The 27350-nt window shown below is 38.8% G+C and overlaps 2 protein-coding genes across 13 annotated transcripts in view; one reads left to right on the top strand and one right to left on the bottom strand.

The window, feature by feature from the left end:
• Positions 1 to 5200, top strand: part of Fbxo33 (F-box protein 33) — a 38529-nt gene extending 33329 nt beyond the window's left edge. Inside the window, exons 3-4 of the mRNA XM_070027135.1 lie at positions 1233 to 1918; positions 3157 to 5200. Coding sequence (XP_069883236.1) covers positions 1233 to 1918; positions 3157 to 3428 — 958 coding nt within the window. The 3' untranslated portion in view covers positions 3429 to 5200. The remainder of the gene's footprint in view (positions 1 to 1232; positions 1919 to 3156) is intronic.
• A 4581-nt stretch (positions 5201 to 9781) lies between these two features.
• The window catches only part of Mia2 (MIA SH3 domain ER export factor 2), a 94703-nt gene continuing 77134 nt past the window's right edge, over positions 9782 to 27350 (bottom strand). For all 12 annotated transcript variants that reach the window (XM_070027049.1, XM_070027040.1, XM_070027058.1 and 9 more), the window contains 5 exons: positions 22570 to 22728; positions 19279 to 19401; positions 12900 to 12958; positions 12062 to 12296; positions 9782 to 10105 (listed from right to left, as the gene is read on the bottom strand). In XM_070027049.1, coding sequence (XP_069883150.1) covers positions 9942 to 10105; positions 12062 to 12296; positions 12900 to 12958; positions 19279 to 19401; positions 22570 to 22728 — 740 coding nt within the window. In that variant the 3' untranslated portion in view covers positions 9782 to 9941. The remainder of the gene's footprint in view (positions 10106 to 12061; positions 12297 to 12899; positions 12959 to 19278; positions 19402 to 22569; positions 22729 to 27350) is intronic.

Here is a 27350-nt window from a genome sequence, read left to right as displayed (position 1 = left end):
CTGTGGATTCAGTGTTGTACTGTGGATGCTTGATCTATTTGTCCCATGCCACTCAACTTGATCTTAAGACATACGGCCTTTTAAAAATCTTAATTTATATATATATATAGAGAGAGAGAGAGAAAGAGAAGATATATATGATATATATGTGATATGTATATAATATATATGTTATATATATATATATATATATATATATGTTATATATATGGAGACAGATAGTCTCCATGCTGTGGTAAACGTCCAAATCCATGCTGTGTAGTAGTTTATAACCTATATTCAATAATTATATACTGAGTTTCTGTTATATAAGATATAAATTTTCATTCGAATATTTGTTTTCAGACACACTGCTAAACAGTTAGTATGCACCAGTCTTTAGAAATAACTGGTCCATAAACATTAAACTAGAAATGTGATGAAAACAAATCTTAATTTTTTAACTTTATTGCTTAAATTAAGCATATTACATTTCCTTTTTGGCTTAGGATTATCACTTTTACCTGGCCTTTGGAGCATCATTTGTTTTTTGAGTCATATTTTCACAAAATTAAGGAGAGGGAAATACTCAGCAGATGTGTATACACAAGAATATAAAATTTTTGTTTTTGAAATCTCTTGATCTTTATTATTTTTACCAAATGATCAAAAGCACATAATAATTATAAAGTGGCCTTACTATATATTACATTTCACATTATAATCTTTAAGACAAATCAAGTGACTTGCTAGGTTATTGCTATTTAAAACTTTTTTTCGTTTTTTTTGCCAGTCCTGGGGCTGCTTGAACTGAGGGCTTAGCACTGTACCTGAGTTTATTTGCTCAAGGCTAGCACTCTATGACTTGAGCTACAGTGCCACTTTTTCTGTTTATGTGGTACTCAGGAATCAGACCCAGGGCTTCATACATACTAGGCAAACACTACCACTAAGCCACATTCCCAGCCCCAAAATTATTATTTTTTTTGTACCTGCCTTTGCAGTAACGTAAGTTAGTTGTATATCGGTTTTCTCTACTGTAATAGTGTTTCTTTGGGTAAGAAACATTTCTGTATATTTAATGTGTTGCATATATCTTGTTCATTATATTTTAATGAATTTAAGGGTATTTATTGTGGGCGTAATAGAAACAATGAATTGGTTGAATATTGTATGCCATTTATTTTTAAAGTCAGTGTTAAAAAATTTGAGCTAAGTTTTGGTGCAATCATTATGGCATGTTTTCCTTGTAGAATTCAGCAGCTGTTTGAAGAAATACTGAGTAATAGTAGGCAACTGAAATGGCTGTCCTGTGGGTTTATGCTGGAAATAGTAACGGCAACGTCCCTGTCATCTCTCTCTAATTCTATTGCCCACACCATGGAGCACCTGAGTCTACTGGACAACAACATTCCTGGTAACAGCACCCTCATCACTGCAGTGGAGCTAGAGCGATTTGTGAGTCTGCGCTCACTCGCCCTGGATTTCTGTGACTTTACAGCTGAGATGGCAAGAGTCTTATCTGATAGCAACCACGTGCCTTTGCAGCGACTGTCTCTCCTGGTCCACAATGTTTCTGTGATGCACAAGTCCCTGGACAACATGCCAAATGATGAGCACTGGAAAGCCCTGTCACGGAAGAGCCCCAGCTTTCGGGTCTATATGATGGCATTTGATATCAAGAGTGAAGATATGTTAAAGATTCTGAAACCCAGTATACCACTAGAGAGGATTCATTTTGACAGCTACATCACCTGTGTGTCAGGGGCTATTGTAGATCTTATATCCAGGCAATATGATAAATTCCTTACTCATTTTATATTAATGAATGATGTGATTGACACATCTGGCTTTCCAGATCTTAGTGACAACCGAAATGAAGATCCTTTGGTTTTATTAGCATGGAAATGCACAAAGCTCTCTCTTTTGGCAATTCATGGTATGTGATTTTACTATAATTTAATATTGGCATTACACCTAAAATAGTTTATGCTAGAATATATCATTTACAAAGGCAAAGTCATACCTCAACCCTGAGTGTCCTATTCCAGCATCCATACTGATTTTTTTCCCTTTACATGTGGCATTTCACAAAAATGACATTTGAAATTAAGAAAACACACATGTCTAACCTGTAGTGAATGTATTTCCTATAAGTCACAAAAACTCTTAAAAGCTTAACACAGAAGGGAAAATGAAATTTCTTTTATGGTCACAGCCTAATCGTTTATACAGCCTAATCGTTTATACTCTTTAACTTTGATATGTTCATTGGCATGATATTTTTTAAATGATCCATTGATTAGGTACATGTTTCTTTGGTTTTTTTTTTGGTTTTGTACTGGCACTGAAGCTTGAATTTAGGGTCTCACGTTTGGCTCTTTTGCTCACAGCTGCCACTCTACCACTTGCACCATGCCTCCACTTTAACTTTTTGCTGGATATTTGAAGAGAAAGATATCTTGAATTTGTTTGCCCAGCTGGCTCTAAACCACAATTCTTACATTCCATGTTTACATTTTTGGTGAGGGAATGGGGGTATCTTTTCAGGTATTGCCTTATCCTTTGGCCAATTATCAGCAAGAATCAATGTCAGATTATTTAAACTAATGTAAGCTTGTATGATGTAAAACTCCCCAACTATTCACTCCCCTTTATTCCCTCCCAGATTTCACATAACTTTTACTCTGGAGTTGATGTTGAATGTTCCCATGACTGTTCACTATGGACAGTTCACCATTCTCTTCCCAGTTTATACTGTCATCTCAAAACTTTGGGGTATGAAACACCATAGTTATTTTTTCACAAGTGAAAATTGTCAGTGTGCTGTTGTTGATAAATACATTTGTATGAAATAAAAATCTGTTCCTAGTGATAAATCACTATCCAAAGCTATGAATTTTATTTACATGTACATACTTGAAATTTAAAATGAATGAACTGTCAGGACAAGATTACAGTTCACTGCCTACAGTGGTAGTCTTGCAGATAGTATCAAACTTCTAGCCTTTCCCAGCCCCCAGACTATACAGTCATGCCTCTCTTTCCAATTTCAGCACTTTTAAAAGGAAGAAGACCAAAATAGTGAAGTAGAAATTTAAAGTTTGTTGAGAAGTTTGGACCGACTAGAATTTCATTGCAAGGAAATGACAGTGTTGTCTTTTGCTTACTTTTCAGGTTACACAGTGTGGGCACACAACCTCATTGCCATTGCTCGTCTTCGTGGCTCTGACCTAAGAGTGCTTGAAGTCACCGAAGAAAGTATTGATTTTGACCAAGGTGAACTGGCTGACCAGGATGTAGACCCAGTGCATAACCTCATTGAGCAGGTATCCCTGGGCCTCAGTCAACCTTGGCATGCAGTCATGGACATCGAATCACTCAGTGTCTTCACTGAACCAAACCGTCATTTTTACAGAGAGATGCAAAACTTCAGCGAAGACATTTAACTTTTTTTTAATGTACAATTCCTGTGGTTACATATGCAAGTAGGGTCCTATTATGTTTTTTTCAGTAGTGTGACTTAATCCCTTTGTGCTGTGTTTAATCAGTATTAGCTTTATAGAATTATATATATTCTATTTCTTGATCAAAGAACATAGTCGGGTATTGGTTAAGAAGTTCAAAGTGACACTGTATAGGGCTTTCACGGTTAATGGAATTGTTACCATCCCTTAAGGATACAACCGAAGATTGTCTGAGGTTGCTGGCTAACTTTGTTTTTCACTGAGTTACTCTGCCTTTTGGACGTTTTTATTCTTTATGTGTCAGAATTCAGAGCTCAGGAGCCAAAATATTTTTATACGTATATATATATATATATCCATAGCCTGGTGGATTTGTATGCAATGCACTGTATCTATGTATTCCAGTAGCATTTCATTAATTTTAATTTGGAATAGACAGGGAGATAAGATCCCAAATGAGTTATTTTGACAGAAAGCCAAGAGTCTAACTTCATTATCTATATAATAACTGATATCACCAATTACCATTCTGAATTTCATATAGTACTAGGTTAGAATATTGCTTAATCTTTTTTTAAAAAATACATTTACATAAACATGAATATTCAAATTGTTAGATTATTTTTTAAACTATCTGACATAATTTTATTTATCAATCACATTATACTTTCAAGTTAGCTTTTTAGCCCAGATTTCACATAGTAGAGGAAAAAGGAACTTATATTCCAGGATAAAACCTCATAAACAAAATCACAGTACAGAGTTGTAAACATACATGCTTGCAAACAAACATTAGTCGTGAAATCCCTAGCAACAAGTCACTGGATTTTTCTCTGTCAGCACGCATGTCAGCTGCCAAAGAATAGACTTTAAATGAAGAAGTGCCCACATGCTGGCAGGGGCGGGCCCACTCTGGCCAGCCAGATACTGCTAGATTGTAATATTTAAGGTCGAATTTCGACCTGTGGTACACAGCTGTGCTGTGGCTCAGTCAGCAACCTCAGAACTCTGAAAAAAAAATTAAAAAACAAGAAAAAAGAAAAAAAAACATGCACCTGTTTCACTGTGAATAGTGAATGTAAAGGAAAGGAAGGAAAAACTGAAAGCTTGTTCTATCACAGGTATGAGCTGCTATGCTACATGAAGAACATTCCATGAAGTATGTTTTAAAACCTTGTTATATCTGAGAGGCTTTAAAAGCCAATTTAACTGTTCAGGGCAACCGCGGTACAGACGTGGTCTCTGTGAGACTTCCACCTGACCCCAGTTTTAAGTGGTACGAATGTTGTGCATTTAATGTTAAAGGACAGTCTGCAATAATAAAGTAAGTAGCCAACACAGGTGCCCAGCAGTGCTGAGACCTGGCTGCTCTATTGTAAGCTTTGGAAACACAATTTATGCAACAGATGTCCAGATATGATTCTATTTATGGAAAAAGTTTCTATGTTTTACAAATGGTTTTACCATCTTCTATTAAATGACCTTTTGACAGGTGTGCACTGTTTTGTCTCCAGTGAGCACATACCATGCGGGTTTTATATGTACATCAGTAGTGTGAATCCACTGGCACAGTGTGTGCAGATGCCAGCTGTGGGGAGATTTTATCTTGTACATGTGATCAGATAAAATAACTCCTGACAGAAACTGTAAGGAAACCAGCTGAATGTTTGACCTGATGACTGATGTTGTGTGGTTTATGTTAAATGTATATTCTTTTAATCAATGAATAAAGCATTAAAAAGTGACCATTGAAATCGTTTATTGTATATGAAGCATGAGTATTAAATAAACTGTGATAATCTTTGATTTTGTATAATCGTGTCAGCTGATACTGCATTTTGGTGCAGCAAAGCTAAAATAGTTTAGATGTTTTTAGTTTTTAAAAAGTAATGACTCCCGGGCACTGGTGGCTCACACCTGTAATCCTAGTTATTCAGGAGGCTGAGATCTGAGGATCGCAGTTCAAACCTAGCCCAGGCCGTGAGACTGTTATCTCCAATAAACCACCAGAAAATCAGAAGTGGTGCTGTAGCTGAAGAGGTAGAGTGCTTGCTTTGAGTTGAAGAGCTGAGGGACAGCTCCTGGTCCGAGTTCAAGCCCCACAACCAACAACAAAAAAAAAAAATCTTTAAGTAATGACAAAGCCTTTGTTAGTCCAAAATCCCAATGTAGTGCACACTTAGAACACATCATTGATCAATTTTTTAATTCCTACACCACAGGCACAAATATTTAGATATGCCAGTAGTAACTTCACAAAGCCCTTTATTGCTCTAGTTGGATGTGATGTGATCACTATTTTTGGTTCTTGAGACACACCACTCTCCTGACAGCAAAGAAAACAGCTTCTTTTCTGTTTTTCCTTCCCTAATTCACACCGATTGGCTTAGGCATTGCTTCCTGGGGTATTCAAAAAGAATTGTCCGTATAGCTACTGATTCCTTATTTCTTGGACATAAGTACTTGAATGTATTAAAATCTATCTAGACTATAGGAAGAACAGTCTTATCACATAGATGCGGGTCATGCAGATGAAGGTCGGGGTAGCACTTAAAGCTCAATGTCTTCTGAATTCTGGCTAACACTGCGCAAACTCCTTTTCACTTCAGCTTCCTCATCTTTGATGTGAGAATTGGACTGGGTTATCCTGAAATTCTCAGCTCCTGTGAGCCTCATAATAGCTTATGAAAATAAAAGATCACCCTTGACAGAGTTTACTGAATGGTATGGAATTCAGAATCTATTTTCCAGGCTAGAAATCGGAGTGTTTGCCTGGCATGCACACTTACTCCAGTACAGCCAAAAGAGGAAAAAAAAAGAAAATGAAGAAAGATGACTTGACTGTTTGTTCCACCACTCCAGAATAAAAAAAGTTCAGGAGCCAGTAGGGTAAGGTTTTTAAAAGAGGGACAAAATGGTTAGCTGGACACAAAGATACAGAAACTAACTTGCCTGGGTTTATAAATGAATCCATAGTGTATCTTCAGGAAAGCAGTATCATGACTCAGTGCTAATGGAGTAACACACCGTGTGAGCAACCAGCACACACCCACCATTGGAACGATGCTTCTAGCCCTACACATACTGTACAGTACGCTGGCATAATATAAAGAGTTGGGACCACAATGAACCAGGGGAAAAACCCACTGAAGTGCAACTGTGTCCAAGTGGTAAAGGTAAGGGAAAATATGAGTCCCAGAGTTCAAACCCCAGTACACACACACACACACACACACACACACACGAGTCCCAGAGTTCAAACCCCAGTACACACACACACACACACACAAATATATTTATATATTGTCCCTGAGCTTTTTTTGCCAACAGCTCTACCACTTGAGTGACAGTTCTACTTCTTTTTGGTGGTTAGTTGGAGTCTCAAGGACTTTGCTGCTGGGGCTAGTTTTGAACTGGGATCCCCAGAGTTTAACCCCGTGAATAGTATAGACTGTCTTTGAAACCCAGTCCTCAGATCTCAGCCTCTTGGGTAGGATTACAGGTGGGAGCCACCATCCCCTGGGATATGGAAAATGAAGGGGGTGGCATTAAGATGCACTTTACTTCATAACCTGACTTTCGGAGTTGAAACCCCTTTAAAATAAATGTGATAAAATAATAAAAAATATTAAATGAAAATATTTTTAAGATAAAGAACAATGAAAGTTAGGCAGCTAGAACTCAGGGCTGCCAAAATAACATTCAATGCCACATCTGAACATTGTGCAATTCCCTTAGCTTTCACTTCAGCTGGCCTGTGTATAAAGCAAAGAAAAAAATGTGCCTCTATTTTAAGCCATTATTGGTGAGTGGGAGGAATGTAGAGTAGAAAAAACTGTTCATTTTATCTTGATGTTTAAGAACATTCTCTTCGACTGACCCAGAAAGTATATCACTGTGATTCATAAAAATTGAAACAATGCTTAATTTGGTATGACCATAAATAATTAAATGATTAGTATATAAATGCTATTTACTGGGGCTGGGAAGGTGGCTCAGTGGTAGAGCGCTTGCCTTGCATGCATGAGGCCCTGGGTTCGATTCCTCAGCACCACATAAGCAAAAAGAAAAAAGCCGTAAGTGGCGCTGTGGCTCAAGTGGTAGAGCGCTAGCCTTGAGCTGAAGAGCTGAGGGACAGCACCCAGGCCCACAGTTCAGGCCCCGCGACCGGACCAAAAATAAATAAATAAAAGCTATTTACTGATTTTCAACTTTCAGGCCAATTATAGGACAACTATAGAAAACATTATGCTTATGCCTATATATAACATAGGTATTAGGAACCTGAAAACGTAAGTAGACAGCCAACAGGAAGCATAACACTGAAAAGGAGAGGGGAAGAAAATGGAATTAAGCTGGTGGCTCATGCCTGTAATCCTAGCTACTCAGAAGGCTGAGATCTACAGATCACAGTTTGAAGTCAGCCTGGGCAGGAAAGTCCCTGAGATACCTCTCTAATAAACTACTCAGAAAAAGCACTATGGCTCATTAGTAGAAGGCTAGCCTTGAGCAAAAACTTAAGGAAAGTGCCCAGGTGCAGAGTTCAAGCTCCAGGACTGGGGAAAAAAAAAAAAACTGGAATCAAGAGATTCTAAGGGAAAATTAAATATGTTAATACTACAGTTGTTCAATACTAATCTAGATAAATATCAACATGCCATTTTTCATCTCAGAATAAAATTACAAATGGCTAAGTTTTAATAAAATTAGGAAATAGGAAATGCCTATCTTCTGAAAAAGCTTAATAGTTTAAAAACAGTACTTAAGGAAATAGAGCTAGGAAGGTCTAAATGGTGAAAATTTACTATAGGTTTCATGTTTCCATCTGGTTATATATTTCAAAGCTAAACATATTCATTTATTCTAAAGGTCCAAAGTATTTAAGCCATTAAGCCTGCATTAAGCCTCTGCCCTTCTATATTCCTGCCCAATGCACTCAATCTCCTCCGGATTTTTCCTAGCATCTAACTTACCTTCTCCTCGCTTCCTTTCTATCTCAGGTCATGACAGGTCTCCCCACCCCTACATCCCAGCTACTCCGGAAGCTGAGATCTGAGGATCACAGTTAAAAGCCATTCTGGGCAGAAAAGTCCATGCGACCATCTCCAAAGTGGTAGAGTGCTGGCCTTGAACAAAAAGAGCTCAGGGACAGCAAGCACCCAGGCTGAGTCCCAAGCCCCACAACCCTCCAAAAAAAAAAAAAAAACTTGTGAGGAACACATTTAGACCAAAGTGAAAATCAGTGTGATGTCTTATTTTATCTAAGCCTTTCATATGGAGCCATTCTTTTCAGGCTCTTTCCCTGAGGTGGGCATGGTAGGGAGAGAAGAGTGGAGACACCGTGCTCACAGCAAACATGCTGGTAATCAAGTGTCACATGTACAAATGCATCTCTGCTCTGTGCAAGAATATATCTTTATGTGCGTGTTTATTTGCCCACGTACACACACAAGCACTGAAAGTAGGGCTTGGACTCAGGGCCCAGGGCATTCTCCCTTACCTTTTTTGCTTTGGCTGCTACCCTACCACTTGACCCACAGCTCCACGTCCAAAAATATGTCATCTCTGGTACTGAAGAAGAAAAAAAAAGTCCAAACAACTACAAGTGTACAGTTACATGCCATTGAGTTTCCTTTATAATCACAGTAAGGTGCCAGAGGATTAATACTAGAACGCAACCTGAAACACTTGGAAAATAGTCTTGGAAAACAGTCCGACACTCAAGATGATGACACTGCCTCACTAAACCCTGAAGCAAATCCCATCTTTCCCCACAAAAAGTGCTAACTACCTTACAAGAAGAAAATGAGGGAAATAAAAATGCACCATAAGACCAGTATTCCACATTTCACTATTAGAAAGTATCTAGATTTCTTTGAAATATAATCAATTTTGACTTTTTGAACTATGGTAAATTAGTTACTTGGTTCATGTATGTCTATCTGAAAGGAAGAAGATACTTTTTAAAAAATAAGACAATCAAATTAGACCCACAAAAAGTTTTAGTTTGCAACCTCCTTGTTATTGGTATAGGGAAAAGAATGAATTTAATGGAAGCCATATTTATAAAAAACTAGCTGTTTTTATTATTATCAACAGAAAACAAGTCTTAAAATCAAAATGTAAGCACAAAATTTTCACATTTGTCTACAACCACAGGGATCTATTTCCTGGCATAATGAAGCAGCCTTTGAAGTTTAAAATACATGCCCCTTCCCCCCACAACTGCAAGATTATGCATATAAAATCCCCATTGTTGTTTGGGTAAGAGTGGATTAGTGGATAATCAAAATTAAGTCATCTGGAATAAAAAGGAAATAACTTACTCATAAGACTCATATTTAAATCATCTTTATTTACAAAGTTCTATCCTGAGAATTCTTATTCCATTGAGCTTCAATTTGAGCAGAAGTATAATCACTTAAGTAACAGCAGTTACTTAAACTGAAGACCAGCTGGGTGGAGATGACATGAGGAGCAAGCAATCAAGCGCCATCAGGCTTCTTGTTGGGCCTTGGGAGGTTCTGCAGCAGGTTCACTGGCCGGAGTCAGTGCTGAAGGGAACTGGCTGCTGCTTTCAGAATGTGGGGCTGGGTGAAACAACCCAGCTTGGGGGGGAAGATACTGAGGAAAGCCCCTCTGTGGGTAGACACTTCTCACTGTTCAAAGAGATAGATAACATCAAGAATCTGTACTGCAGCCCTATAAAGTCATAGATAACATCAAGAATCTGTACTGCAGCCCTATAAAGTCATTCGCTTCTAACTTCTAATGGTTAACTCTTACGCCCAAAACTGACACCAGAGTAACTTCCTGATCTCATTTTTTTTTTAATTTTTATCTTTTAAAAAATAAAACTGGTATGCTTCAACTACACATGACTAATGGGAAAATAAATGCATTACATTAGATAACATTTGTGGCTTAACACTTGAAAGAAAGGAATTCTTTCAAAATACTCAAAATATACCTTGAAAAAACTTTTTCACTGTAATCTAATTTTTACCAGACTCTTTATAGTAGTAGAATAAAATTGTCTTCAAATTCCCCAAACAAGATTCGGGGCAGTGTGGGGGGGGTGGGGGGTGGGGGGGTGGGGGGGGTTGTGGTGGGGGGGTGGGGGTGGTGTGTGTGTGTGTGTGTGTGTGTGTGTGTGTGTGTGTGTGTGTGTGTGTGTGTGTGTGTGTGTGTGTGTGTGTGTGTGTGTGTGTGTGTGTGTGTGTGTGTGTGTGTGTGTGTGTGTGTGTGTGTGTGTGTGTGTGTGTGTGTGTGTTCTGGGGCTTCAACTTGGACCTACGTGCTCTTCCTCATCTTTTTCCACTTTCAGCTTTTTGGTGGTCAGTTGAAGATAAAAGTCCTAGGGACTTACCTGCCTAAGCTGGCTTCAAACCTCGATCCTCAGACCTCTGCCTCCTGAGCAGCTAAAACTGCAGACATACCAGAGCATGTCTCTCTCTCTCTCTCTCTCTTTTTTTTTTTTTTTTTTTTGTAAATTTTGACAGCACATGAATTTGAACCCAAAGCTAATAATGCCTGCTAGGCACTTACTGGACCACTTGAGTCATACCTCTAGCCCCCAAAATTCCTCTTAATCCACCTTAAAAATCCTCCTTCAAAATTAGAAGGAGAGAATGACTGCAGAAGACAACAGACATCATTCATTTATAAAAATATAGGCAAAATCCTGGCATTCTTAACGGCAAAATATGGCTATAAAATAGCACATCATTCTTTTTTTCAATAAAGCCATGACAGAATTTCAATAAACCCATCAACTAGACTAAGTATGATATATACATCTTAAGTAATAAATAGGCTCTCAGGAGAATCACGAAAAAGAATATTAAAAATACTCCTGTGTGAGAATGTTGAAAGAGGTGACACTGATTAAAGTATACTATATTCATAAACTGCCTTGTTAGATGGACAACTCCTTTGTACAATTACATAAATTTAAAAAAAAAAAAAAACTCTAGGTACCACTGGCTCATGCCTATAATCCTAACTACTCAGGAGGCTGAGATCTGGGACTTCAGTTCAAAGCCAACCTGGGCAAGGAAGTTCATGAGACTCTTATCTCCAATTAACCACTAAGAAGCCAGAAGTGAGGCTATGCCTTAAGTGGTATAGCGCTAGCTTAAGCAAGCCCCAGAATAGGAACAAAAGAAACAACAAAAAAAAAAACCTCTCTAGCAATGTTAATGCTAAGATATAAATTAAAATTAATTTAACTAATTGCCACAATGCCAAGTTTCTTTTTGTTTTTTTTGGGTCCAGTCATGGGGCCTGAACTCTGGGCCTGGCGCTGTCCCTCAGCTCTACAGCTCAAGGCAAGCGCTCTACCACTGAGCCACCTTCCCAGCCCACAATGCCAAGTTTCTGTCAAACGAGATTACAAAGCATTTTTGTCTGCATGAAGACTGCTGCAAAAAGTCAATGCCCTTCTGGACACTGAATACAGAACCAGGCCCATGTTGGGAGGAAGGAAGCCCCTCTCCATCTGGAAAGTGCTAGTACGCTCCCACAACCTAAAGAACTGATGCTCTGCCAGACTGCACGCATGCAGTCAAATCCTATCTGACCTACTACACAAATTTAAATTTAAAGAAACCTACTTGGGAACGGAGGAGGTGGTGGGCCAGGGAAACCCCTGGGTGGGAAATAGTCCCGGGGAACTCCATACAGGGCGCTGGGAGGAGGTGGAGGAAATGGAGGTGCCCTTCTCAAGAACTGGTTCCTGGGATCCACTGGAAACAAGGGAGCTCGGACCGGAGGGAGGGGTGGAGGCGCAAAGCCCGAGCCTGGGGCTTCCCTCTCAGCAGCGAGAGATGGGTCAAGCATATGTGAGTTCTGTAACAGATTCACATAAAACAGTCATATAAGCAACAAAATGTACAATTCTTTTCCCCAGATTCTAGGCTTGGAAGAAAACACATAGGCAACTATGAAGAAAAAAAGCAGGACTGGAAGCAAAGCTCAAATGGTAGAGGGCCAGCCAAACAAACCAAGGCCAAATCCCAATTCTAGGAGGAAAAAATCTAAGAGGGGAAAATCTAACATCTTGTCCAACTAACAAGCTAACTTTAATGCACAGTCTACAAACTGTACTTTTTTTCTTCTTAAGAAGAAAGCTGCCAAGTTTCTTTTTGTTGCTTTGCTGTTTCTTTGTATGTTTGACGCAGGGTCTCCCCATGGAGCCGACTGGACTCAAACTCACCACCCTCCTGCCTCAGCCCACTAAGCGCTAGAATTACAGGTGTACACCACTACACCTGCTTGAAATGTGTACTTTATCACCATAGGTTACAATCCAGCTTTAATGTGAAGAAGTCCGTCAAAAGACAAGCAGCTTTTTATCACAAAGTAAACTATTAGCTGTATTCCTATTCTAGTTAAGCCAAGAGATGAGAAGTTCCCTGAACACAAGAGTAAAACTCCACTTCCAATACTTACACCAATATCATCTTTGGTATCATTTCCTCTGGATTCCATTTCTGAAGACAATGGCCCATCTAGACAGAAAAGTACATGATCAATTACTCTTCATTCTACATTGCTAGTTTCCCACTCCTCATGTTGGCAATGGAGACCAACCTGCCCTCTGCGCTCTGTATCAGTCACAAGGGCAGCTTACGCTCATGGAAATTCTGGCAGATGCTGCCTTCTGCAAGTGTGGGCAGTGAACGCTCCAGCTGCTTGCTAGGCAACCTTGCTACAGCAGCATGATAAAACACATCTGGGAGACAGCAGCCCTTCCTTTTATTTTGCCTCCCCTTTCCCCTCCATTCCTTTGTCAAATAACTAAAACTTTCCTCTTGAACTTAACCCAGGTGTCTAGCAAAATGTTCCCAGCCTTCCCCATCAAGAAAGGCTCGGTTTCTCTGCCATAAATTCAAGTTCTCTCTGGCTGGGCATCAGGGGCTCATCCCTGTAGAGTAGTTACTCGGGAGGCTGAGATCTGAGGATCACAGTTTGAAGCCAGTCCAGGCAGGAAAGTTCCCTGAGACTCTTATCTCTACTAAAAAAAAAAAAAAAAAAACTGGAGCTGGAGCTCAAGTGGTAGAGTGCTAACCTTGAGCAAAAGAAGCACTGGCATAGCACTTAGGCCCTGAGTTCAAGCCCCAGGACCAGCAAAAAATAATAATTCTAGTTCTCTGACCACACCTGTCTATTCTCTCCTCTTGTGACACTTGTCCTTAGAAGTTACTTAGGTTTCCTGTGTTCTAACCTTCGTGTCCTCTTTCCCCATTCAAATCAGCTCCAAAAGTCCCTCTCTTCAGCTAGCCAGCCCCAACCTTCCCTAACTGGTCATGTTTCACTTGTGCTTAGCAGCATTTCAGTATCACACTGATGAAGATCTCTGCTTCCACTCTGTCACACTTGCTCAGTACAGTCCTTGCTGGGAAGGAAAATCCTAAGTCATAGAGACTGGCACCCTCCAAGCCCTCCACTGTACTTCAGCCTGCACGCTCCTTACTTCCTTCCATGTCTCCTCCTCAGTAAGAACTCTTCATTCACATCACCAGTCACTTACACAGTCCCTTAGCTTTTTATGGCCAAACAAATAAAGATACTTCAACGCTATTCCTATTCCTTTCCTGTAGGTGCCACGGGCAGGAGGCTGGGACATCTGCCAGTGCTGCTTCTCCCTCACCGCCTATACTTGACCTCTACATCCTCCTCACTCTACCTTTTCCATGTCTACTCATTTTCCATGTAGACCTATCCTTTTGCTGAACCAACATCACCTGTCAGTCTCTAATCTTCATTGCTCTCTCTAATCTAATCTCTACCACACCACCACAGAAATCTCTCCACAAGTAGTAGTATATTATTGCTCTGCTTAAGACCCTTTAATAGACTGCCATTATCATTAGAATTAGATCCAAATCTCTGAATAGGGTTGATGGGCCTTGCAAAATCCACACAATGATTACCTACACAGTTAAAGATCCCCCAACTACCACCCCATGCAGTGGCCATAATTTACTCTTAATCCTTAAACTGCTATTCTCATCCTAAAACATTTATCATCATCATTTTGGTCCAGGTAATTCTTCCTTCAAGTCTCAGCTGATAGATACCAAGCCAAGGTTTTTTGTGACAACCTCACACTTGACACACCAACACCTCATCGGGGCTAGTCTGTGTGATCCGCCAACATGCTCTACTCATAAATCCTGTCATTATAGTGCACTTGCCTGCACACTTCTATGAGACCTCAGGTATGGAAGGCTAAGTCCTGTCCTATTTACACTGGCATACTGCAAGTACACACCCACTAACGTGCAGTAAGTATTCAGTATACAGGCATGCACCATACAACAGGGTTTGGGTCAGTGATGGACTGCATATATAATGGTGGTCCCATAAGACGATGTTGTTAGTGCTGTTTTTTCAGATGGCCTAAGTTTACTCTGATGTTTGCACAACAAGGGAACACTTGACATTTCTGAGAGCATGTTACACAGCATTGTTAAGTAGCATGTGACTACACTGAGTACATTGATGGATGGTTCTAATGTCCTTTCATTTCAGTAAACGCCAGAAGGCAAGGCCACAGCTCCGGAGGAAGAGGATACATGTACAGGTCTTGCCTCCAATACTTCCTACCTGAGACCTTGAGAACCTTTTTGAGCCTCCATAAGATGAGAATAATAAAAGTGTCTTCTTAGATCAGTAGTAACATAGCATATATTTTGTCTGTTCTCCTAGTTTATTATTAGCATCTTACTATATCCAGTACTATGTTTAAGAAGATATCTTTTAAATAACAAATACTTAAAAAATTATGTGCTATACTTAAATTAGGCATAGTGGTGAGTGCCTAGAACACCAGCTACTTAGGAAGCTGAGGGAAGATCACTTGAGCCCACAAGTTTGAGACCCAGTCTCAAAATTTAAAAAAAGACTATAAATTATACTTTATCAAAAGTAGCAACTTGACTGTGAATGTGGCTTAGTGGTAGAGTGCTTGCCTAGCATGCATGAAGCCCTGGATTCAATTCCTCAGTACCACATAAACAGAAAAAGCCAGAAGTGTTGCTGTGATTCAAGTGGTAGACTGCTAGCCTAAAGGAAAAAGAATTCAGGGACAGTGCCCAGGCCCTGAATTCAAACCCCAAGACTGGCGAAAAGAAGAAAGGAAAGGAGAGGAGAGGGAAGGTGAAGGGAGGGGAGGGGAGAAGAGGGAGAGGAAGGGAAAAAGGAAAAGTAAAAAAGTTTTCTCCTGGCCTAAGTAATAACTATTTATTCCACAGAAAAATTAATAAACAGCGCTTGCCTTGCATGCATGAGGCCCTGGGTTCGATTCCTCAGCACCACATAAGCAAAAAGAAAAAAGCCAGAAATGGTGCTGTGGCTCAAGTGGTAGGGTGCTAGCCTTGAGCTGAAGAGCTGAGGGACAGTGCCCAGGCCCAGAGTTCAGGCCCCATGACCGGACCCAAAAAAAAAAAATTAATAAACATGAACAACCTCTTCTCACTGACCTTTAATTAGTCAATGATTAGTGATAAAAATCACATAATTAAAAAAAAACTCTGAGTTGGGTGCTGGGCTCACACCAGTAATTCTAGCTACACAAGAGGCTGAGATCTGAAGATCATGGTTCAAAGCCATCCTGGGCAAGAAAGTCCATGAGATTTTTTATCTCCAAATAACCACCAAAAAACCGGAAGTAGAGTTGTGGCTCAAAGTGGTAGAGTACTAGCTTTGAGTGAAAAAGCTCAGGGACAGTTTTTTACACCCGGAGTTCAAGCACCAGGACTGGCAAAAATATTAATACTACTACTGCTAATAATAATAGGGGCTGGGAAGGTGGCTCAGTGGTAGAGCACTTGCCTTGCATGCATGAGGCCCTGGGTTCAATTCCCCAGCACCGCATAAGCAAAAAAAAAAAAAAAAACAGCCGGAAGTGGCGCTGTGGCTCAAGTGGTAGAGCACTAGCCTTGAGCTGAAGAACAGCACCCAGGCCCAGAGTTTAGGCCCCATGACCGGACCCAAAAAAAATAATAATAATAATAATAATAATAGCAACTCTATGAATATCCAAGAGGACAAGGCAAGAGGTGGATTTGAATTACAGATATGGAAGTCACTAGTAGCATAGATGTAATTAAAGCTATAGGAGAGGATGGGATTCCCCAAGGAGAGAATGAAAAGGGTGGCACTCTGAAGATCCACTGAAATTTTTCCTCCAGTCCTGGGGCCTGAACTCTGGGCCTGGATGCTGTCCCTGAGTTTTTGTGCTCAAGGCTACACTCTACTTGAGCCACTTCTGGCTTTTTGTGGTTAAATGAAAATAAGAGTCTCACAAAGTGGGGCTGGGAAGTTGGCTCAGTGGTAGAGCACTTGCCTTGCATGCCTGGGGCCCTGGGTTCGATTCCTCAGCACCACATGAGCAAAAAAGAAAAAAGCTGGAAGTGGCACTGTGGCTCAAGTGGTAGAGCGCTAGCCTTGAGCTGAAGAGCTGAGGGACAGCGCCCAGGCCCAGAATTCAGGCCCCACAACCAGACCCAAAAAAAAAAAGAGTCTCACAAAGTTTCCTGCCTGGGTTGACTTCAAACCAGGATCCTCAGATCTCACCTCTTGAGTAACTAGGATTACAGACGTGAGCCTCTGGCACCCAGCTGAAGATCCACTATTAAGGCTGGTCTGGGGGAATGAACTGTACCAGAAAGTGAGAAGCAGTCTCTCGACAGTAGGAAGAGTAAGGTCTTATCACAGAAATCAAAGGCTGAGGGACTGGTAGCAACTGTGGGAAGAACAGTAGTTCTTATCCATCCAAATATGTTCAAGACCCCCAGTGGATGCCTACGACCAGGTCAGCAACGAACCTTGCTTTTTATTTTTTCCCTATAATTTTTCCCCTCAGCTCTGTGGCACTGCCACCGGCCCTGCGGCTAATCTGTCCTCACAGGCCTTATACTAGTGGCCCCTTCCCATCACTCCTCTTGCACCCTGGAAAATAAGTAACTGATGAAATAAAACTAACTGATGAACATGGCAAGCGCTATGACACGGAATGGACACACTGCACAAAGGCATGATTCACATTCCAGGCAGAGTACAGCAAGGTGAGATGTCATCACACTATTCAAAGAGGTGCACAGCTAAAAACTTATGATATTGTTTCTGGAATTTTCCATTGAACATTTTCAGACCATAGTTGAGAGCCGGCTGTGGAAATCCATGGAAAGTAAAAAAATCATAGATAAAGAAGAAACTACTTTTATGCAGAATAAGGACTAACAAGGTCTTTCTTTGCTTTTGTTTTGCTTGTCAGGGCTTCCCTTTGGTTCAGCTTACTTGTTCATGGCTAATACCCTACCTACTTTAGCTGCATCTCCCATCTAGCATTTTGCTGCTTAATTGGAAATAGATTTTGGTAGACTCTAGTGCTTGGGTTTCTCTGAACTACAGTCCTCTGGACCTCAGCCTCCTAAATAGCTAGGAATGCAGCTGTGTGCCACTAGTGCTTGGCTAATAATGTCTATTTTGATTAAGCTTGCAAAGAGACTAAAAAAATTATTTCCTAAATTAGACAATATTCAATTAGAGGGGGTTGGAAATATGTATTAAAAATGGCATTAACTTAGAAGTAAATGTTTAATAATATATGTTTAATCATTCTATTGAACTATATTGAATAGGAGGATTTCAAGATCCTAAATATAATTAACTAATAACAGAAATCTCAGTTGTAAGTATGACTTTCCCGCTTACTCTCAAACTATTGATTTTCTAAAATAATAAACACTTTAACTGGATAATGCCTGCCCTGTATTTGTATTTGTGTAAGTGTGTGTGTGTGCGTGCGTGTGCATGTGCACATATCTCCATCCTTTCCTGAAGAAATTTCTTCCCAATAAATTTATTTTAATTTTCTACTTTTAAAAATTCTTTTTTTGGGGGCTGGGAAGGTGGCTCAGTGGTAGAGCGCTTGCCTTGCATGCATGAGGCCCTGGGTTCGATTCCTCAGCACCACATAAGCAAAAAGAAAAAAGCCGTAAGTGGCGCTGTGGCTCAAGTGGTAGAGCGCTAGCCTTGAGCTGAAGAGCTGAGGGACAGCGCCCAGGCCCAGAGTTCAGGCCCCACGACCAGACCCAAAAAAAAAAAAAAAAAAAAAAAATTCTTTTTTTCTGATATGTTACATACTTACATTAGTTATATGGGAGGAGGTTTAATTGCTACCTCTCTCTACATGTTTACAATATATTCCAGTTTCTTCCACTCTATCACCTTTCCTGCCCTCTTTCCCCCTTCCCAAAACAATTTCAGCAGGTTTCATTGTTCAATTTCATAGCTGCAAACAATGTATTTCATCCTCCTCATTAGCCCAACCCCTTCCAAAGCAGTTATGATACTGAGAACAAACATGTATGTTTCCCACTGTCAGTGGGTGGCCATGAGGTAGTTGAAGTAAAAGGATGCATGAGAAACAGTGGATTGCTCTGTAAATGTTGTTAAATCTAAGTAGGAAATGTTTAAAGAAGGTAACTGACTAAGCCATCAAATTATTTGGTGGCTTTGCACACATCCTAATCTCCCTGTGGCTACACAAGATATATGTAAGTGAACTGAAAAAAGAATTAAGTTAGCCAGAACAAAGTGTGTAATCATAGTAAACCTATTACCACTGTGTTCAATCCTCTGCCAAGAGCTATTTACATGCTATGACTGCATACAAGATAGTAAGAAACATGAAACCAGGATACTTTAGGGAAAAGATTTTGATCTGAAGAGCTAGCAGAGACAGTACTGGGTTTATCTTGTATTTAGCTTCTAGTACTTTCAAAAACCACATTATTTAAACGCACACAGTATTGCTTACCCACTTTATCCAAAGAAGGCATATTAAAACTTCTAAGTTCTGCTGGTCCAGATAATCTACCAGAATTAGAATAAAATCTGTCTGGCCTCTGTAGGGGAAGAGCTGCGTCAGGATATGGTTGACCTAGAAAACAAGTTTTAAAATTGTCTTCATTGATATAAACTTAAATTTAGACAAAAAACAAGACTGTCAGCAACTTTCAAGCACGTGCAAGGCCCTGAGTTCAAACCCCAATACTGTGAAATAACAAAAACTAAAAAATAGACAAATTCATTTAGCTTTTAATTAATAACAGTTCAAATTAGATATAGCAAAATATCAAAAAGACTAAGGAGGGAACTTTACAGAACAGGTAATATTTATCATCAAAGCACAAAGAGTATAACAAGTCTTCAATGGTCAAATTTTCACCAAGTTCAAATTTTGGGGAGAAGGTCTTTTTTAATTTTTTAATTTTATTATCTTTAAGTAGTTGTACAAAGGGGTTTCGATTCAACATAACAATTTATCAGTACACTGCATCTTGATCAATGTCACCTCTTCCATGGTTCTCCCTTGTTCAAAATTTTGGAACTTAGCATCCATCCAAGCTAAATAGAAAGATCTGACTGAGTAGATTAACACAAGGTTCTGACTGCTGAGTTACAGACAAATCTGGATACAGACACTGCCTCAGTGCATCTACAGACACACTCCTAGGTTCCAGGAGTCACTTACAATAACAAAAATGTTCTTTAAAAATTAAAAAAAATATATAGAGAGAGAGTTTATGTCATTCTTAAGAGGCAATGGCAGAGTTCGCTAGGCTAGGTATACCTATGTCCAATGTTGAAATCAGGGAGAGAAAAGAGTCAAAGAAGGTGAATTGTGCGGTTCTCTCCTATCCTGTTATATATATATATATATACATACAGCTCTAAATTGCTTTCCAAGATTCTCAAAGGCTGTGGTTTATAATGCCACATAATGTCAATCCTCCTGACTCAACCACACCGAACTCTATGGAGACATCTTGCCCTGACAAAGCCAAAGAAATCTGCTAGCATCAACAAGGGCCAATGGAGAGAATTATACTTAACGAGTTCCCAAGGGTGAGAAGATATGACTGAGCAAAGAAAGATGCAGATAGTCCTGAAGGCTCATTTATACCACCACTCAGAATTTAAGGAAAGAGTTGTCTTAATAGGTAAAAGTATTCGTGTGGTAAAAGCAAAAGCTGGTACTAATCACTGAGATCAAAACCAAGTTCTTCCTTTCTTCTTTCAAACAAGGGATTCATTAAGTGGCAAAACTGAACAAGATATGAAATGGAAAACCTGAGAACTTCTAATTCTTTCTTAGTCAAGTCTCAAGTCACTGTATTAATATTTTGCTTCAAAAACACATCTCTACAGCATCAGCAACCTCATACATTTACAACAGAAACTGTTACAAATTTACCATTTTATAACTCATATGCCCATGTTGCCATGATCCATTCCTTAAATTCAGGATTTGTTATGTGGCAGGTACTAGCAATATGATGTTGGTACCAGTATAGTCTGCCCTTGTGGCCTAATGTTAATCAAAATGAACAAAATATAAAATGCTTGATGTAAAGGAGAATATGAATAATATAAGAGATGGCCTATCTAATTCTGATTGGAGGAACCAGAAATGTTAAAGAGGCAGTAAACTTTACCCTGAAAGAAAAGATAGACAAATAAACAAAGAGATACTGCGCATGCATGTGCACATGCATGCATGCACACGCACACACACACACACACAGTGTATATGCACATACATTATAAGATAAAACCCCACTGAAGGCACACCATGAGTGAAAGATAAGCACTGCTGTTATTCCCGCCCCCTGCACCCCCAGCTTTCATGAGAGATGATTCAAAAGAAAGGTAACAGAAGGAAAACAATGAGAGAAAGCAAAGAATGAGGAATGGGAATAAATGCAGGACTTTCTGCAGCTTCCCAAATTAAGAATTATCCTTGAAAAACATCTACACTTTCTCACAGTTTTGTTCTCCTGAGGACAAAGGGGTAAGACCTATTAAAGATGAAAAGATAGATACCCTCTTACTCAGCAATTGAATGAACATACAAAGTGTTAAGGGAAGTTTTGTCATCAATGAACAAAACACTGGAAACACTAAATTTTCCTCAAGAGAAACTATACATATGAACATTTTAAATGTAACCCCTTTCTACAACCTCTTGAAATTCAGAAAAATAAAATACACATATGAATATTGTGGGGTTTGTTTATATATTGATATAGTATGCCATATGAAAGTAATAAAATTTGTGTGGGGGGGAGGGGGGTATGATTGGGTGGGGGGAGGGGGGAGGCTGGGAAGGGAGGTGAAGGGTAAACAAAGGAGGAGGCTGCAATGCTTGGTAAGAAATGTATGCATTATCCTGCCCATGTAATTGTAACCCCTCTGTACAGTATGTTCTCAAATAAAATAAAATAAAATAAAATAAAAAAGAAAGTAATAAAATTTACATACACTAACATAGAATTTGAGAACATAATGCTGATGAGTAAAGCTGATTAATACCAAGTTTTTTTTTTAAATCACACATGGACTGAAGTTCACATATACTAAATTCATGAGCAGCTGTCTTTAGGAAAGGAATGTGCCCAAGAAAAAAAAATGAAATAGACTTCAAGTCATTTCTTTTTATGTCTTACACATGTATACTTCTTAGGCTATTAACAATTTATAATATATTTCTTTTTATATTTTCACTTATACATATCTGAAGCAAATATTAATATGCAAATTCTCAAAAATCATATAGAAGATTGTGCTACATAATCTCACTTGAAACTTTCAGCAGGCCACCCAACTAACCCCTCTGTGTCATTGTTTACTCATCTGTAAATTGAGAGAAACAGAATGACTAATAAAAAGCACTTACCATTGTGTCTGGTACAAAATAAGAACCCAAAACTAACTAATGATAAAATTAAGTTTACTGTTCTGACTGATGCTCAATAACGCACTACATGGCACTGATATTTGCTTCTGATACACTATGTAATCATACAGTACTACACTAATAACTTCCTTCTCTGTTCTCCCAGATGGCTACTGTCTCCATTTTCTCTCTCTTCAAATCTCTTCCTCATCCTCATCTTCCTCAGCTGATGACCTAGACATGTCAAGAAAAATGAAGCACTTGGAAGCTCCACTTTCTTGATAGGGAAAACACATATATTCTTCTTAGTACATGAAACACATCCTCGCTGCCTTCCAAATATCAATAATAATAACTGTTTCTACATACCTGATGGTGGGAACATCATCCTGCGGTCTTGTTCCCAGGGAGGTGACAGGGACCCAGTGTCAGAAGGTGCTCTGTGGGGATCCATCAACCTATCATAGCCTGATTCTCCCCTTTCATTGCTAATTGAATGGTCCAGAGGATTCTCTGGGCCTCTTGAGCCTAATTAAAGAAAAAAAGCCAAATAAATCAGTTTATCTTAAAAAGTGTTACAAATGACTTACCATCAAAGAAAATTAAGATATTCTTTGGAGAGTGAAAACAGAGTCTAACTAAGTTTCTCAGTTTTATCCTAGCAGTCATTTCTAAGGAAGAAAAATTTTGTCATGTAGCTAAAAAAAAAAAAAAATACTGCTGGGAAGGTGGCTCAGTGGTAGAGTGCTAGCCTTGAGTTGAAGAGCTGAGGGACAGCGCCCAGGCCCAGAGTTCAGGCCCCACAACTGACCAAAAAAAAAAAAAAAATTGCCTACAAGATTCATTTTAAAATATAAAAAACAATGTCACCATCATCAACACTTAAATGTTATCTGAAAAATAAATTGTGAAGTAAGAGCTCTCTATACAAGATTTAGTAAGAAGATGATTACAAAATGGGATTTTGTTGCTTAAGTATGACAATAATGAAAAAAGAATACTTTCGGTTCTTAGGGGATTATAGACCTATTTGAATATTTTTGTTACAACAAGAGTTTTTAAGACAACTCTTTTTTTTGTTGTTGTTTTTTTTGGGGGGAGTCCGGTCGTGGGCCTGAACTCTGGGCCTGGGCGCTGTCCCTCAGCTCTTCAGCTCAAGGCTAGCGCTCTACCACTTCACCCACAGCGCCACTTCCAGCTTTTTTCTTTTTGCTTATGTGGTGCTGAGGAATCGAACCCAGGGCCTCAGGCATGCAAGGCAAGCACTCTGCCACTGAGCCACCTTCCCAGCCCCTTAAGACAACTCTTTTGAAAGTGTGCCATACTTGGATTAACTTAATTCACACCAAAGTTTGCAATCAACGTTGAAAAATGACTCACTACTTCTACCCAAAAGTTATTTTAAACAACTTGATTAAAAACTTTATACTCAGCCAGGTGCTGGTGGCTCACACCTGTAATCCAAGCTACTCAGGAGGCTGAGATCTGAGGATTGCAGTTCAAAGCCAACTGGGGCTGGAAAGTCTGTGAGATTCTTACCTCCAATTAACTCCCAGAAAACTGGAAGTAGTGCTGTGGCTCAAAGTGGTAGACCACTAGCTTTGAGTGATAAAGCTCAGGGACAACACTCAGTCCCTAAGTTCAAGCCCCATGACTGACAAAATAACAAAAACAAAAAATATACTCATAAGATACATTTGGCTCCAAATGGCTTTTTTAAATAATTTAAAAGTGTCAAATTCACAATCTAATGGAAATTTCATGAGCTCTGAAGACAGGTCCATAAGTTTCAAAAACTACTAAAATAAATATTTTAAAGAACATGAGCAGCCATTTGTTAAGAAAATCTGACATAGGGGGCTGGGAAGGTAGCTCAGTGGTAGAGAGCTTGCCTTGCATGTATGAGGCCCTGGGTTCGATTCCTCAGCACCACATAAACAGAAAAAGCCTGAAGTGGCGCTGTGGCTCCAGTGGTAGAGTGCTAGCCTTGAGCTGAAGAGCTGAGGGAGAGCACTCAGGCCCAGAGTTCAGGCCCCATGACCAGCAAAAAAAAAAAAAAAGAAAGAAAAAGAAAATCTGACATACTGACATTTATAAAGAGGAAATTGTTTTAATTTTTTCTTCTTATGACCACAGGACCTTTATTAAACTCCTATATTCAATTAAAATGGAAAAGAGAAATGTAAGAAATGTTAAAAATCCCATAAAAAAAAAACCCATAGCCTATTCAGCTCTCATTCAGAGGGTAATTAGGTTTCTAAATGCTCTAGTAACTGTAAAAGACAATTATGCATAATTGTACATAATATTTATATTATTTAATAAGGAAGGCATTTAAATTATATTTTATATAGAAAATGCACTGCCACATACATTATTACATTCAATGTATGTTGTTTTATACATATTTATTATATGTATAATGTATTTCATATGACATAACATGTATATTCTACAGAAAATTATATTAATATAACAAATTATAATCAAATGTTCACTTATAATACATAATATATTAATATAATGTATTATAACATGCAATTACAAATGATTTATGTTAATTTGCTTATTCTATAAAACATAATACACAATTATATTTAGATAATACAAATACCATATTATCTAAATATGTTTATATGACCTGAAATTATATTTTCAAAAAATAAAATCTTATTCTTTTCGAATAATAGCCCCAAAAACTTTTTGGTGCAGAGCTAAATCTAAAATGCTTCTTCCTTCACAAAAAAAAAAAAATTAAAAAATAAAAATAAAAAAATAAAATAAAATGCTTCTTCCATTTCACTGCCTTCAAGAAGAGAGACTAAAATTAGTTCCAACTTTTCTTTTTTTTTTTTCAAACCTATGTGCCTTTCAGCCTCCTGAGCTGAGCCAGTTTAATAATTTTATTTATTTTTTTGTGTTAATGTGGTACCAAGGAATCGAACCCAGGGCTTTATGCATGCTAGGCAAGCACTCTACCACTAAGCCACACTCCTTGCCAGTTTCAATTTTTCTTATAGCTTGTAAAAATTAGCACAATCGTTTTATACCATATAGTGATATTTTAATTTTTCCCATCCCCCTTCTTTTGTAGGGTTAGGTTAACTGAATTTTTTTGGCAGGGAGGGGGATTTTGAGACGGTTCTTCTATGTAGCCCAGGTTGTTCTGGAGCTCATGCTCATTCTGCCTCAGCCTCCCAAGTACTGAGATTATAGCTATATATCACCACTCCTGGCAGAAACTGACTTTTTTGTTGTTGTTGTTAAAAAAAAAGTTTCCTTTTTTCTTTTCATTGTTACACCTTCCTTTATTTTTCCCCTACCATCCCTTTCCTTCCCCCCTCCCCAACTCCTCCTTCCCCTCCCCCCCAGAAACTGATTTATGTGAGAAGACGAAATGCCATTTTTCCTTATGATTATATATTTTATCAAGTTCTACAGATCTTTCCTTCTAGTTTGTTCATCCTTCTATTTAGTTCACTAGAAAGCTCAGAAAAGCAGAGACCACTCAAGAGTCAGTTATGCTAAGTTAACCTGGAGGGAAGCAGGAAGCTTTAAAGGATACATTCAAAAACTTTCTCCTGAGGACTAACTAACAAAATTCCAAAGTTCCACCACACCAAATGACAAAGTGAAAATTACAAACTTGAAAATACTAACCTTTCAAGTATTTTCATAAAGACTAAAAGTTACCCACACTTAATGCTTATTCAAAACATATATCCTATCCTAGCCTAAATCTTAAAGCATAATAAAAAGAAAGGACAACACTTCATCTTTATTTAGTGGAGCAGAGAAACTTTCAGTCCAAAGCAACTTCTAAAACCCACTAATAACTTACCAAGCTTCTGTAGATTTTTAAACAAATAGTAAAATGCTTTTGCATTCTATCTTGAAAGCAATAAAATAGGAAAATAAAGGAATTTAAATAGGAGGGGAGAAATAAAAGGTACATTTTACTCTTATTTCAAATATTCATTTGACTACAAGCAATCCTTGACTTCTGTCATAAAAATTCCAGTAATTCATGTTTATAGCTTAATCAATTATATCCTATTTACAGGGCATTATTTTTTAGACTGTTGTGGTATGTGAATTAATTTAGTCGTAATAAGCATTCTTTTTTAAGTGAAGTGGTATAAACCTGAATAGATAACATCAGAAACACCAGAACTAACAGAGTTGGAGGTATAACTCAGTAGAAGATTGCTTTCCTTGCAAGTGTGAAGTCCTGAGTTTGAACTCCATTATCACTAAAGATAAAGACTTTTAAGGGAGAGTGAATATAGCCAAACACTTTATATGCATGTAATTGAAACAATGAATCTTACTGAGATTGGTCTGGGAAGAAGGAGAGAAGAGAAAATGACAGAGATATGCTCTATCCGTATACATAAATGGATATGTTGATATGAAACTCTTGCACAATTACTTGATGCTAATTTTTTTAAAAAATGAATAGTAAGTACTATTTTGTGTACCTAGTTTCACACTTATTGTTATGTTAGTGTGTAATTTTTGTTGTTGTTGGTCGATGGCTTGAACTTTGGGCCTGAGCGCTGTCCCTCAGCTCTTCAGCTTTCAAGGTTAGCAGTTTATCACTTGAGCCACAGAGCCACTTCCAGTTTTCTGAGTGGTTTATTGGACATAACAGTCTCACTTCTAGTTTTCTGAGTGGTTTATTGGACATAACAGTCTCACTTCTAGTTTTCTGAGTGGTTTATTGGAGATAAGAGTATCAGGACTGGGCTGGGAAGTTGGCTCAGGGGTAGAGCACTTGCCTTGCATGCCTGAGGCCCTGGGTTCGATTCCTCAGCACCACATAAGCAAAAAGAAAAAAGCCAGAAGTGGCACTGTGGCTCAAGTGGTAGAGCGCTAGCCTTGAGCTGAAGAGCTGAGGGACAGTGCTCAGGCCCAGAGTTCAGGCCCCACAACTGGACCCAAAAAAAAAAAAAAAAAAAAAAAGTCTCAGGACTTTCCTGCCCAAGCTGGCTTTGAACCAGCCTCCTGAGTAGCTAGGATTATAGGCATGAGCCATCAGCGCCTGGAATAATATGACTTCTTATTGTAAGTCAATAATATTTCGACTCTTCTTCCTAAGTGTCAATGCAGAGTACAAAGGTTCTCCCAGGAGAACCTGGACTATGCAT

The sequence above is a fragment of the Dipodomys merriami genome, unplaced genomic scaffold, assembly GCF_024711535.1.
Source record: "Dipodomys merriami isolate MVZ:Mamm:240054 unplaced genomic scaffold, mDipMer1.0.p SCAF_1, whole genome shotgun sequence".
Taxonomy (NCBI): Eukaryota; Metazoa; Chordata; class Mammalia; order Rodentia; family Heteromyidae; genus Dipodomys; species Dipodomys merriami.
The sequence above is the reverse complement of the archived record's forward strand: the minus strand, read 5'-3'. Positions and strand labels throughout refer to the sequence as shown.